We start from the raw sequence: 14907 nt of genomic DNA on the forward strand, positions 1-14907 counted from the left end.
CACGAGGGATGGAAAGAGCACAGCGGACACACACACACACACACACACTCACAGTCGTGCATGCACACGCACACGCGCACTCACACACAGTCACACACACACACATACACACACACACACACACACACACACACACACACACACACACACAGTCACAGTCACACTCAGCTACACCCGCTACCTGTGTGATGAACAGCATCTAGAACAGCATCTTGTCTCCGTCTCTCTGCTGTGATGCTGAGCTGACAGCCAGAGCAATGAGAGGAGCTCAGAGTGAGAGAGAGGGAGAGAGAGAGAGGGGGGGGATGGAGTGGGGGGGCTAAGACAAGACAAGAGGGAGGCCAGGAAGGAGAGATAAAGGAGCAAAGAGGAAAAGGGGAAGATAAGACGAGGAGAGAAAGATTAGAAAGAAAGAAAAGAGTGATGATGGAAAGAAGTGAGCGAGAGACGGGAATGGTGGAGAGGGAGAGCAAAAAAATAAAAAGAGAACAATTCAGCACAGGGCCCTGTGGCCACCAGCCCTACATGTCCTTATTGTACAAATAGATTGTATTGATTTCATACCATTAATGTGGCAGATTTCATGCTATTAAGATCCGGCTTCTTTCCATAGTTGTGCAGAACCCTGCGGGTCCCCAGTTTTACTCCAAAGCTTAATAGACTGTGTGTGTGTGTGTGTGTGTGTGTGTGTGTGTGTGTGTGTGTGTGTGTGTGTGTGTGTGTGTGTGTGTGTGTGTGTGCGTGCGTGCGTAGGCATTCATCTGCTCAGCATACCTCAAGCTGTTACTTTCATGCACCATTAGGTCAACGGGAACTGAATGTGCTTTTATGGGGGTCACGGAACACGCGTGTACGTGCATCAATGATTGTGTTTTGCGTACCTGTGTGTGTGTGTGTGTGTGTGTGTGTGTCAGTTTGTCACACAATAGCTGTCAGCTGAAGGTTTATTTAGCACCCTTTATTGTATTTCTCGGGTCGGTAAGAAGGCTGAACCAGAACCAGATGCAGAATCATCCTATACATTAATATAACATGATCCCTTACAGTAAGAAGGCTGAACCAGATGCAGAATCATCCTATACATTAATATAACATGATCCCTTACAGGAGAGCTTCAACACGGGAAAAAAAAACTAAGAATAAATATATTCACAATTGCCTCTAATACTTGTAGGAGATGAAAGCATAAAAAGATACCTCCATAAAAGAGAATAATCGATAGTTGATAGAAGTGTCTTTCCTTTTGTAGATTTCTTTTGTGTTGTATTCTTTTGAAAAATGCTTTCGTGTCCAGTTTTTGTTCTTTTTTGTTTAGTTCTTTTTTGCCACTCAAATTTCCTCTGAGAAATATCTTAAAACCAATACAATAACTTGGATGTCTGTATCCGATGAAAGAAGGAGGTCCTCGTGGCCCCATTAAGTCTGAGACATTAAGAAATCCAAAAGGCATACTGCTCCGTGCTGTCCATCTCTCTCTCTCTGTTCCACATCCAATAAGGAAGGTCTACAGTGCATACCAAGAACCCTGTTTCATCTCATCACTGAAACCAACTACTCCTGGATAAGCCAGAAAATATCCCTCCCTCTAGGCCTGGTGGAAGAAAGGAGAAAAAAAAGAAAGAAAAAGAAACAAACAAACAAAATCAGTTCATCCAGATTCACATCATCAAAATGAAAGAGATCAAAAGTCAATTCAGCGTCATACAAGCACCTCCAATGTTCACAGAATGTAAGGGCAAAAATGACTATTTTTGGCTTATCCAGGGAATTGAGTGATTACTTCAGCGACTTTCAATTGGTCAGGTTCCTTGTCACTCAGCGTCCCGTCAGTTAGTAGTCAAACCCCTTTGTTTTAGATAAATAGATCTGTATTCATAGAAAAATAAGCATTAACCACACTGCTGGCTGTTCATTGCTAAGGCACTTGTTCCGGCTTCTCTTGTTTTCTCTCTCCTCTCCCTTTATATACAGTACAAGCACGCAACCACCCCACACACACACACACACACACACGCACACTTACACGCACGCAACCACCCCACACACACACACACACACACACACACACACACACACACACACACACACACACACACACACACACACACACACACACACACACACACACACACATCTATCTATCTATATGCATATACAGTATACAGTATCAATTATATGTACACATATAGATATGTAGATATAGATAGATAGTGATACGGTATGTATTGTTCCTTCGCGATGTCACAGTTTGTATTCTGTGTCTGATTCTGTTTATTTATTGAGGGTGAGAGCTGGTGTGTTGTTTTCCCCCATCAAAACAGGTATTTCAGAATGCATGAACACCAACCTGCATCATTTTCTTTCCCTCTGGCGTCTTTCTCTTTTTGTGGTGCTGGGAGTAGGACAAAAACCCACAAAAGCCCCGGCCTCAGTGCAGTACGATAAAGAGGCATAAAAATAATAATAATAGTAATAATAACGGTACAGTAGTAGCTCCTGCAAAAGTTTCGCCTCCGGGCACAGATCAGGGATCAGCTAATCCTTTCCAGATTCTGACCTTATAAGCCAATAGTGGGAAAAATACAAAACTGGCTTCAGCTCATTATCCAGGAATAAACAGAGTGTGTTTAGTGTAGTGTTGTGTAGTGCCGCTCCTCCACAGTCTCTGCTCACAGGCACGGCAGCCTCTGGACTATACAGGAGGCATTGTTACCGGATGAGTCATCGTCAGAACACGGGGATGAAGAGGAGAGAGGAGTAGATGAGAGGACGAGGAGGGAGAAATAGTACTGGAGTAGGAGGAGAACAATTGTTAGAACTGGTAAGAGCGGTCCAGTACCTCCATGTAGTCCGGTGTGGTCCTCAGTCTGGCGACCGCCTCTCCGGCTCCCTGCTCACTCTGGTTGTTGCTACCACTGCCTCCCACCGAGTTGGCGGTGGTTACCACCGTTTGCTCTGGCCTGGCCTGGTCCTGTTTGGTGGGGTCCGGGGGTTGGTGGGGGTGAGGATACCGGGGTGGGGGCCGTGCGTACCTATCTGGCAGGTCTCGGAACTCGGGGGCGGTTATCCTGAAGAGGCAGTCCACCAAACCCACCTTCGGGGTGGGGCCCTGGCTGTCTATGACCGTCGGACAGAGGATCCCATTTCCGTGGAGGCCAGCAAGGGGTCCCATTGCCCCGGTGACTGTGCTGAGGGGCAATGGGGAAGACACGTCCAGAGTCCACTCCCTCTCTTTCTCTGTTGTTGAACGGTAGCCTCCTTTGCATTCTGTAGATCCTGCAAACTGCTGCTGCTGCGATAGTCGTTGCTTCACTGCTGCATCCAGCTCCTCTTTGTAGGCGGGGCTGCTGCTACACACAAGTGCAGCCCTGGACGGATCTGAGCCTTTGGACCCAGGCTCAGGGGGCAGGATGGTGTCATAGACGTGGCTGTGTTCTGGTCCGGGGAGAGGCGGTGTCTGTGGGAGGCCGTGGTGGTGGTGGTGGTGGTGGTGGTGCGTCTGCTCTGTGAAGATCCCGCACTCCATCTGAATCCCAGCGAGGTCCACCTCTCCCTGGCGGCGGAACGGCAGCTTGTCCCTCCTTCGCAAGGCGTAGGCAATCAGAGCTGCTGCAGCGAAGAACGCAGAGACAAACAGCACCAGCAGGCTGAGGACTAACACTGACAATGGAATGGAATCCTTCCCTGGAGGGGGTGCCGGCCCTAGCCCCGGGCTGGGGTACCCGACCGAGACCCCCTTGTCTGGGGCTGTGGAAGTGGCTGTTTGCTCCCCCTGCTCCTGCTCCTCCTGGCGCTCCAGCTCTGGGCAGAGGAGCTCCACGGAGAGGGAGCGGAGGTCAATGCCCGTGGTCTCGTCTGGGGAATGACAAACCACCTCTCCCACCACCACCACAGCGCTCAGCCCCTCCAGCCAACGCTTCAGGGGAGCTGCCTCGCAGTTACACTCCCACGGGTTCTGCTGCAAATCCACCTGGAGAGGCACAAAACAAATCTGTCATCTTCCCTCGTGTGTATTGGAAAACTGGCTCTCGTCCTGCCGCTATGCAGTATATGTCATAGACAGTGACAGTACTTGATCTCATATTGGGGTGTCACTTTGCAAAATGTAAACAAAAGTTTGCGGTTGATGCCGGCTGCTTTCAACTTTGTGACTCTCACTTCTGTTGAAGAACAGTCCAATAGTTTGCTTTCCATAATGTGAAAAGGTCTTATGAATATATGACAGTATCATTATAGAATTCCATGTGATATTTATCTCCAGTGATGATAATGTATCTTTGCTGCCTAATCATTTGATGATCCATTACTATCAAGTCTATATTGACTTGATAGTAAATATAGTTTTGATAGTCTATATTTACCCTATATTTAGTATATATATTGCAACCATTCATTTAAATGGGGAAATTCACAGGGGTTGGAGGAATAAAGAGTGGAAAAACATAGTAGCTTGCTACTCGAGACCACAATAATAAAGAATTGACCACCTAGAAAGTAGTAAAGACAAGGTTGACAAATAATTGATTACAAATTCTCTACACCAGTCATTTAGTTAAGTAAGTGTGTGCTATGCTCACGCACCTTATCCAGTTATCCCATGTGTTTTTTTCTGGAAAAAGCTAAGAGACCCTTTGGTTGTACAGTTTGTAGCATAAACTTGTAAATAAGCGAAGAGACCTTTTGGTTGTACCGTTTGTGGAAAAAGCTTGTAAATATCTAAGAAAGAAGAAAACCCTTTACCTGTACTTTTTTACAGTTTTCTTCCTGTCTTGATCTACATTTACATCTTAACCCATTTAGACCTGAGACCGATTCTAAATCCTGACCTAAGTTGTGTGTGGCCCTTCACTCACTTTAATTCCCATCTGTTAAGAATGTTGCCCACCCTATACGTCTATTTGCGTGCAGTGGTGTAATGGTGTTTTTTATTTCCTGTGGTACTGCATTTTAATGACACCACTGTGTACGCACTTCCTGGCACCACTTTATGCCTATAGTTAAATATCTGACTAGTCTCGCGTTGCCAGACTCTCGCAATTTCCAAATGCTTCCATCATACAGTCTGGACTCTGGAGCAACGGAAGCTCTATCATGAGTAAAATATATAGCGGAAGTGGAGCCTCCTCCCCACTTCCGTTTCGTCTTTAGTCGCACAAATTTATCCTAAAATAAATCGAAAAGCTTGCTGCTTAGCAGAAACAGATATAAAAAATAAGTGCTAAAGATATTTTAAACGGAAATGGCAGCTTCCTTACTCGGAGGTGTAGTTCCAGACTCTATTGCATTCGGAGATTGTGGTATAGTTGTCTGGCGAGACTAATATCTGACAGACCCATACCCAGTACTCACCTGTACCAGGCCGGTGAGGTGTTCCAGCACGCCCTCTACAGGTAGGCTCAGGAAGTGGTTGTTTCGAAGGTTCAGACGTGCTAGATTAATCCCAGAGAACACATGTAGCGGAAGGCTCCGCAGCAAGTTTGCATTTAGGAACAATAGCTGAAGGGAGGGCATGGAGTTAAAGGTCCCAGGATCCACCTCACGTATCTCATTGTATTCAAAATATAGGTATCTATGAAGAGAAGAAGACAGTGTTAATTTCAGTGACTTTCAATTAATTTGTCCAACCGGTAAAAAGTGCTTGTTGGCGGCTGTTGTCATGTTTATTTCTTATAACTATAAGTTTGGCCCGCACATCTAGAGTTCACACTTCTCTTCCCAATCTGACCAATAAACCCATATATGGAGATCTGTCAGTCCCTTTTATGCCCATATAGAGATTGCTGATGTGATGTCACGCGCTCCATGCGTAATTGGGTGTAATGGCTGACCTGAGCATGACAATGTGGTCCGTCCCAGAGATGTGTAGAGACAGCGCGGTCATGTGACCCATGCATCGCTCGAGAGTGACACCCTGGAGTTTTAAATACATTGTTTTCAATGAGGGTGGCGGAAATATCAGCAATTTTAGGTATAGTATGTGTGCAACAATATGACAACTGTAGTATTGTATTGTACAGTGACGACTAAAGTCTCTGTAATGTTTTTGTTATACTATTACTAAAAAACGATCTAAAGATCTAAAATAAAATGATTTAACTAAGACCATTAAACCTGGGCTGTTGCCTTTCATTCACTGAAGTGACTGAAAGGCAGTATTCTCACGATACTGCCTGCTCATAAACCGATCGAGGGGCTCCAAGCTGCAGCATTGCAGAAACACTTATTGCGCTCTTTCGAGACGTCGATATAGTTACCGTATAATCATTTGCAAATCAGAACACAAGGTATCGAAAAATAACCTGTCTTTTTTCAAATAATGTCTTCTTTCATTTGTCACAGTCATTAAAAAATGATGTTTGTTCATGCCTCCCATAGAGTCCAGTGCATTCCGTAAACTTCTGGTCCAGGGCTTTGTCACTATTAGGCTCCCCATAGCCGCCCAGAGCTGCCATTGGACTGGCCGGCTGGCCCACACCGGCCAGTCCTGAGCTAAACACAAGCTCTGTGTGCACATGCTTGCAGGGAAAACTAAATAAGAGCTATGACAGGGATGGATTAAATTAACCATTGTCATATTTAAGCAGAGAACTACAGAATTTCCATACTTGGCAATGCTTTTATGATGCTCCAAGACAGTCCAATTTGTATGAGTGAGCACTTGCCATTATTCCCTATGGCCAGAAATGGAGGAATGAGAGATTCTGTAGAGTTTGTTCCCTTTCCTAAATCAGTGACGCAACACTAATGTGCATCTGCACTGAGAATGTACTGGGGGAAATGGAAATAGGTTATCGCTGCAATAAAATGAAGCTCATATTGGGGTAAAAGCCTGCCCCCCCCCTTTCTCTGTTACTCTCATACACACACACACACACACACACACGCACACACACACACACACACACACACACACACACACACACACACACACACACACACACACACACACACACACGCACACACACACACACACACACACACACACACACACACACACAATTGAGTCCAGAGCCATCCATTTATTGTCAGTACAGCAGCTTCAGGTCGTATGTCTTGATTATACCACACATCACATCAGATTCGGGCACCTACGGTTTTCACCTTTGGGAGAGTTGTTGTTCTTGTTCACAAATATTGGTTCAATAATTTTATCACAGGCCAGAGGGATAGCATAGTGAAATTAGTCAGATGGAAACGTTGCAGACCATTATTCTTGTTGACAAGATGGATGTGTGTTAGTAAAGCATGGGTATTGAATATTAAAAAAAAAAACAAAGTCAGCTTATGCATTATTTCAGATATTAATATTAATGCAGCACAGGTGATAGGAGTCACTGGTATTTGATTTGCTATGGACTTTAACTGTTACTGTTTCAGCTGACAACTGAATGTGGTTGATGTCACATAATGTTAAATTGATAGGCTAATAATAAGGATGGTATGCATTTCATAAACCTCTCATGTTAACATCAACAACATTCATTATGATACTGTAGTGGGTAGTGGGTCGACAGAAACAATATAATACACATATTGACATTGTTAAAGTAGCACTTTCAACTTTGTCATATAATTGTTCCTCCTCACTAATGCTCATTTTAATATGGCACAATGCCCACCTACTCACTCTTATTGTTGCATGGGCTGTGGACATCACGATGGGCATTACAAGATACTGTAATAGAAATTGAAGCCTTAATATTTGAACTCTTGTTTGAAATAGACGGATATGTCACCGTCTAATGAGCCAACCCGTTCTCACAACCAAGAGGTCACATTTTGCAGCTGTCAGTACAGTAAAACATCAACATTTGACATGATGTGCCAATCCATCGCATTTTGACAAAACTATGCCTAAATTGTCAGATATATCACAGCTCTGTCTTTTTTATTCCACTATTCGTCGCTATAGTAATACTATTTGTAAGAATGTGTTGCATGAGCACAGTGAGGACCAATTATATGAAGATGGGATGAAAATGGGTTAAGTGGTCCTTAAACACGTGTGCATGTATTGTTAACCTACACAACTACAGTGGCTACAGCGCTCTCTTGAGAAAGAAGAATGGTGGCATTCATTCTGTGAAATTGCACCATCAATACAATGATTATTAACATTCTTTATGTTGGCTGGCCAGGGGGAGACCAGTTTAGAGACCAGGATTACTGCATGTTTTTTGTGAGGGTACCTACCTACCCTAGGGGACACGGGGAGAACATGCACTCTCCACACAGAAAGGCCCTTTCGCCAACCCCGCCTCGGGTATGGGCACTGATGACGCGAGGAGATAGTAACAATATAAGTAGTACTGCTTAAAAGCTCATTTTGACATAAATGCTTTCATACCCACTGTCTAACAGGAAGGCTGGTGCCAACAACAAAAAATCCGCTTTGTAATCTTTTAGACTGTCCCATGAGGCTCTTTATAAGTGATCAATAGGGTAAGCTTCTAAAAGTCCTGAACCTTTCCTTCAAATAAAGTGATCGTCACTTTGAGCTGGACAATAGAACTGCAGCCAAGATTGCTAAAGACCTTCAGTAAAATATGACAAAATATGCAAATCACTGCAATGGAGTTAGTATGCATCACAGTTTTTCAAGTAACAACACATTTGTAGTAGAGAACCCATCTCATTTCTACAGCATAAACGCTTCCCTGCAGTCTTTATCAAATACTGCACTGTTTATTTGGATTAGAGGTAAAATATTTACATAACATTCTTGCTAAGGTTTGCATACATACACTATTTGCATATCTCCGCAAGCCTAATCTCTGACAACGATACATGTTGTGTATCATAAAAGCCCCCCCATGTAACTGCACATTCCTGAAATGTACCAGACATTTGAGAACCTTATAAACACTTATGCAAATAAAATATGCATTCATTCTCACTTTATCAGTCACACAGTAATTTTCAGCAGGCTGCCACCCCCACAGAGACATACCATCATGCACCGTTGCTAACAAATGACACCGCTGGAGAAGTACCGCCTTTCAATTCAATTTCAACTAAAGCAGCTTCATAATCAGATCCACATCCATGCCAGGCAATTTGAAGCATTTGAAAAGGGGATCCATTGTTTTTGCGCCGCTATTGCACAGAAATTCAGTTTCACACATTCAATCACAGATTCATGAATACGTGAGCTAAAATGGGATTTTAGTCCATAGCTGTATCTCAAGTGTACAGAAAATGTATTTAATGCCAAAAGCATTTTGTACGCATTGGATAAAACATGGCAAAATATCTCACCAATTTGTAACACATCAAAGATGCTTCTATGTACTGTACTGTAGGTGTTAAAATAAATCATACCTGAGGTTCTGAAGGCCTAGGAACATGTCAGGGCTCAGCCTCTCCAGGTTGTTCCCATTCAGGTAGAGGCTCCTCAGGCTTGGGAGACTGGAAAAGGCCCCTTCCTGGAGGTAGGAGATACGATTGTTCCCAAGGTGGAGAAGGTCTAGGCTGGAGAAGTTCCAGAAGTCTGACCGGTAGATCCTTTGAATGAGATTCCCGCTCAGGTAGAGCTTGCGGCCATTGAGCGGCCGTGGTGTGAGCTGGGATACATTGAGGAAGCCACTTTCCTTACAGTTGACAGTGAGACCCAGGTCTGTGATGTGCAGGTTGCAGGTGCAACCCAAGGGGCAGATGATGGGGATCGGAGGTCGCGTCTGGTAACCAGCCACAGGGGGGTTATGGTTGGGCAGCAGGCTGCGGGGTGTGGGGGGTGTCCTGGAGGGCCGTGGCCTCTTGGTCGGTCGGGGTTGCCTCTCTCTCTCTCTACGCTCTGCTGAGGAGGAGGAGGAAGAAGTGGATGAGGTGTGTGTGTTCTGGCGGGAGCCGTGGACCATGGAGGAGGGTTTAGTGGGTCTCACCCTGCCGGGGTGAGAGTTGGGCTTAGAGTTAGGCGGCAGATGTTGGGGCTGTGATCCACCAGGCAGACCTCCTCCTTCCGCTTGCAAGTCTTTATCGGGGAGGTCAGCACATAGCTCCTTACGGGGGATCTCTCGCAGGTCCTTGCCATGGAGGTGGAAAGGGTACTCGCAGGTGACGTCCCCCACCACAGCCGTGTACGGTATCTGACCCAGCCACTGCTGCAGTTGCACTGCCTCACAGCCACAGTTCCAAGGGTTCTCTTCTAGCTGGATCTCCATCAGGGAGCGGCCCACATACTCCAGGGTCCCAGCATATGCCAGGCTCTTCAGACGGTTCCCCCGCAGATCCAGGTGGGTCAGAGACACAGATCTGGAACAGGAGGGAGGACGCAGACAAGTAGACATTAATGGAAAAATGTGGAGCAAATGTAAAATGTAGAGCAAGTGCAATAGAAAACTAACAAAAGGTTCACAGTTATTACAATTATTACTGTTCAAGTAATTATTTTTATTTGATTTACCCCACCTTACAATAGAGAAAAAGCCTGAAAAAAATTAATAATTACATTTCTGTCCCTCGTGGGAAACAGAACAGTTGGAAATTGTATCCGCTGCTATTTTTACTTACAGCGCACCTCCGCAATTCAGCAGCTTTGCAATATGGAAATCAGATTCTAACCTGAACAGATGAGCCGGCAAGACAGGGATCAGGTTGTCGTTGAGGATGAGAACCCGGAGCTTGTAGAGAAACCTTAGAGCCCCACTGTCGATGCGCTTGATCACGTTGTAGTCTGCCTGCAGGTTGGCAAAAAAACTGATGAAGTAGATGTAACTGCTGCAATGGGGAAGCAAATTGAACATAGCAGGAACAGCAGAACGGTACCAAAAGCCATTTATTTGAAGAGGGAGAAAACATGGCAAAAACACAGGGCTCGATAAGCCTCTTTCAGTGGAGCCACCTGGTAACTATTGACCATTACCGTTTCTTTCATTTGCAGCAATCTCTGACATTTGGTCAATAATCCTGTTAATTATGGATAATCAAACATTGATTATCATCCCGAGCCTACCTGGAGGTATTCCAGCGCCTCTAGGCCAGCGAATGTGTCATTTCGAAACAGCTCCAGTTTGTTTTCGTGAAGGTACAGACGTCTCAGCTTTGCCAACCCATGGAATGCTCCCACCCGGATGTCCTGGAGCGCATTGTTGCCGAGGTTTATCGACACTGCGTTGCTAAGGTGCTGAAATCCGTTGCTATAGAGACGCCTAAGAGAGTTCCTCTGCAGGTTCAGTTTGAAGGGGCGGATCCACGACTGTGACACCTGAGTGATTAATTAGTGGATTGATTGGTTATCTTAGTAATTACACTAATATGATAATAGAGAAACACCCATAAGCCGCGTTAGACACGGAATATTATAAGACTTAGAGATAGTGTATTAATAAGAGTGAGATTATCCCCCACCCACATGATTAAAATAACACACACAGTGCAGTATAGTGCTGCCATGTCCTGCGTATGTGACAGAACACATGATTAGTAATGACACAACGTTCCAATGACACAACGTTACCTGGCTGACATTGGTGAAGCTCCGTCCGTCACAGTGCACATGCAGGACGCCTTCTTTGACCTCGCACGTGCACGGCTCAAAGCACGGCTCGTCCACTTCCTCCTCAGAGTTGTCCACCAGAGGCGTATGTGTGGAGGTGGGGGTGGGGGTGGGGTTGTGCGAGGCCCGGGACACACACACACACCCCAGGGCCATTGCCAGAGCGACCCACCGCATTCTCCGGCTTCTCCCTCTCTCAGCTCAGCAGCCTGGGGCAGCAGCCCAGCATCGACCCTTCACCGCACTGCACACACATATAGGGACATACATGCAGTGCATGGACATGTGTGCAGGCACAATGATGTTGTGCACGCACACACACACACACACACACGCACACACACACACACACACACACACACACACACACACACACACACACACACAAGCACACACACACACACACACACACACGTACGCACAGAGTTAAGGTAATACGTACAGCTTAGGCGGTAAAAGGTCATTAATCACAAAGATGAGCTCAGGACAAATCAGACTCATGATGTACTGCAGGCGACTACCACAGACAGAGAATGACAATTAAATCACGTGCAGTAGAAAAACAGGGCAAAGATATTTACATTAAATTGCACTAATGATGCCTATAGGTCTCCTGGCGACCCCAGGAGTCACAACAGTTTGAACAGGACCATAACAAAGCAAGACATTATCAAAGAATAATAAATAACCTGAGGTGAGGTGTAGAACCTGAGAGAACATCTCAGCTCTGAGAACCTAATGAATTAATTAGAAGTGTAAAATATTGAGTGAAACAATCAGAGGCTAACAGGCAGGCTATTTCGCCTATAAATCGCACGTGGCCATTTTCAAGGGGCTTCTCAGACAAAGTTCAAAGAAGGCCTGCAATGAATACATATCATCTGCATTCTAAGATGCTCAGTGAAGCTGTAATGTCACGCACGTGTTGCTGTACCATATGCATTATGGATATGACTGAATGCAAATCAGATTCATAATGCCTTCGTCTAATGAATCCCTGGCTGCATAAAATACACAGTAATCAGGGAGCAGAAGGAAGGATGCTATATGAAAATACTTTATATTACAGCCGTCAAACTCTATCTAGCCTCGGGGACCCGATGATTTGGTTAGCTATATCTTAATCAGGACCCTGGCAACAAAGATTGATTGACAGCAAGCATGCAGGATCAGAAATAGCCTTTAATAAACCTAATGGTCACATCTAAGTTCTAATCCAACCCAAGTAGGTAGAGTAGAGCCTGTGCATGATTAATGATGATGATGATGATGATGATGATGATGATGATGATAAAGATGACAGCACAGTAACATCACGACAGTGTGGAGAAAGTGAGAATTGCAGTAGCACCCTGATAAATAAATACAAATACAAAAAAGATTAGATCCCAAGATGTGAATCCTCTGCATCGGGATTTCTCTCCTCAAGTCTTAATGAGATCTAAATTGGATAAGGCATCTTGGCCAGCCCGCATAGCGTTCAGCACCGCCATGCAAAATGCAATAATGATCCTGATGGTACGCTATAGCTGTAATCACACGGCAATAATCTACCATCAGTGAGGGAGACAAGGAGGAGGCAGTAAAAACATCACCACCCGGGAGAGAGGAAGAGCAATCACAGAGATGATTATGATAGGGAGGATGAGAAACGCAGCAGAAATGAGAAGAGAAGGCGAAACTGGAAGAGCCAAAGGAGAGAGGGAGGGAGTCACAGACAAGAGATCGAGTGATGAGGAAGAGAGGATATGTACAAGGGGAGAGGAGATGGGAGAGGAGGTGTGGGCGCGAGGAGTGGGATTGCATAAGCAAGAAGGCAACGAGTCAGTCAGTCAAGTCTGCCACTCAGGAGATCTCCCAGTAAAACAGCTGAAATGTGATATTGATTACATCAAAGCCCTCCTCTCTCCCTCCCAGTGCACACAGTGTACTCCTGCCTCAAAGAAATAGCACTGGATTTGATCTGTGTGTGTGTGTGTGTGTGTGTGTGTGTGTGTGTGTGTGTGTGTGTGTGTGTGTGTGTGTGTGTGTGTGTGTGTGTGTGTGTGTGTGTGTGTGTGTGTGTGTGTGTGTGTGTGTGTGTGTGTGTGTGTGTGTGTGTGTGTTGCTTTTGTTCCAGTATAGGCACAGGTATATAGCCAGGCATGAGTCCACAGATTGTACTCGCTATCAAATCAGTGCAGTGCAGTGAGGCATTACTTGTTATGATAAAACTATATACAAGCTGACATACTGGACATAACCATCTGAGTAAAACCTGCAGTGCAAAACTCAATGTGAATTCCCTCCACCATTCGTATATACAATGTAGTGATGCTATAGGAAGTCTTGTTCATTATTGTCCCTGTAGAGTTTGGAGGTCTACAACAATAAATCTAGGTCAACATGCTCAGATGGTGTTTGGCAAACTGGAAAACCATATGGACAACACAATGCTCTCTGAGTCCCATGGCATTTGTTGGAAGAAATAATGCAGTCATTCATCCCTGTTGACATATTGTTTATCACTATGAAGGGCCTTGAATGGTAAGATATATTGATTAATAGACAGCCCGATAGGTCCCTTGTGTTCAGGTTTGCTTTGGTGGGGGGCAATATCTCTAGTTAATGAGAAACACAGTCAACACTTAACCGGCTCCCTCTCTCTCTGCCTCCAATAAGCCAAGTGGTTTAGTCAGCATTGAGCAGGCCTACGTCATTATCAAGAAACCGGACACTTTATATGTTGTTGACTGATTAGATAGCACAGAAAATCACAGTCAACACATTAAGTCAGTCAGTCAGTCAGTCTGTCTGTCTGTCTGTCTGTCTGTCTGTCTGTCTGTCTGTCTGTCTGTCTGTCTGTCAGTGAGTGACAGTCAGTCATGTCTCTTTGTCATGTATAGGCTATACCTAATACCTGGCTGGCTTGTAATTTCTTTCCGACCACACATTCATGCTGTTAACAGAGGACTGACACAGGTGTGGCTGTGCTCTTTCTTGAGTCTTTCTGACTGAGTTTGCTTTCGCCCGGTCATGCACATTGACGCAAACCGAGAGATGACCGTCCGTCACTGCCTATTCACCGCCATATTATTCATGTCACATAATTCCGGTGTCCACCTCTCCGTCCTCTCTGTCTGTCAGGCAACAGAGCGTCCGCCAAGCTTTACACAGCTTTACATGGGCCCCTGCTCCCAGTACAGACCAGCTATAATAAGACAAGCAGCATCAATGACCAAGTCTGGCTATACAGATCTGGATAGCCCACAGCCCTCCTAGAAAATCAATTAGTTCCCAACATCACTGCACACAAATTGTAACAGTGAGCGAAATTAAAGCATGTCCAATTAAATAGCCTAGTCATTAACGAACCCTATTAAGACGTTCACTCGGTTCTGTATGAAAATCCTTGGCAGAGTAACGCAATCCAA

At 45.0% G+C, this 14907-nt stretch overlaps 1 protein-coding gene across 1 annotated transcript; it reads right to left on the reverse strand.

The window, feature by feature from the left end:
• Positions 1-2812: 2812 nt before the first annotated feature.
• Positions 2813-11677, reverse strand: LOC308329269 (SLIT and NTRK-like protein 3; the record flags this gene model as incomplete). The annotated part of the gene is made up of 6 exons (XM_080783491.1): positions 11456-11677; positions 10952-11203; positions 10561-10676; positions 9322-10251; positions 5350-5569; positions 2813-3970 (listed from the first exon to the last, which is right to left on the reverse strand). The coding sequence occupies exons 1-6, from the start codon at positions 11669-11671 to the stop codon at positions 2813-2815; spliced, it is 2892 nt and encodes a 963-aa protein (XP_080639617.1). The 5' UTR covers positions 11672-11677.
• Positions 11678-14907: the final 3230 nt, after the last annotated feature.

This window comes from Protomyctophum bolini (assembly GCF_963924005.1).
Source record: "Protomyctophum bolini genome assembly, chromosome: 15".
In the NCBI taxonomy this organism is placed as follows: domain Eukaryota; kingdom Metazoa; phylum Chordata; class Actinopteri; order Myctophiformes; family Myctophidae; genus Protomyctophum; species Protomyctophum bolini.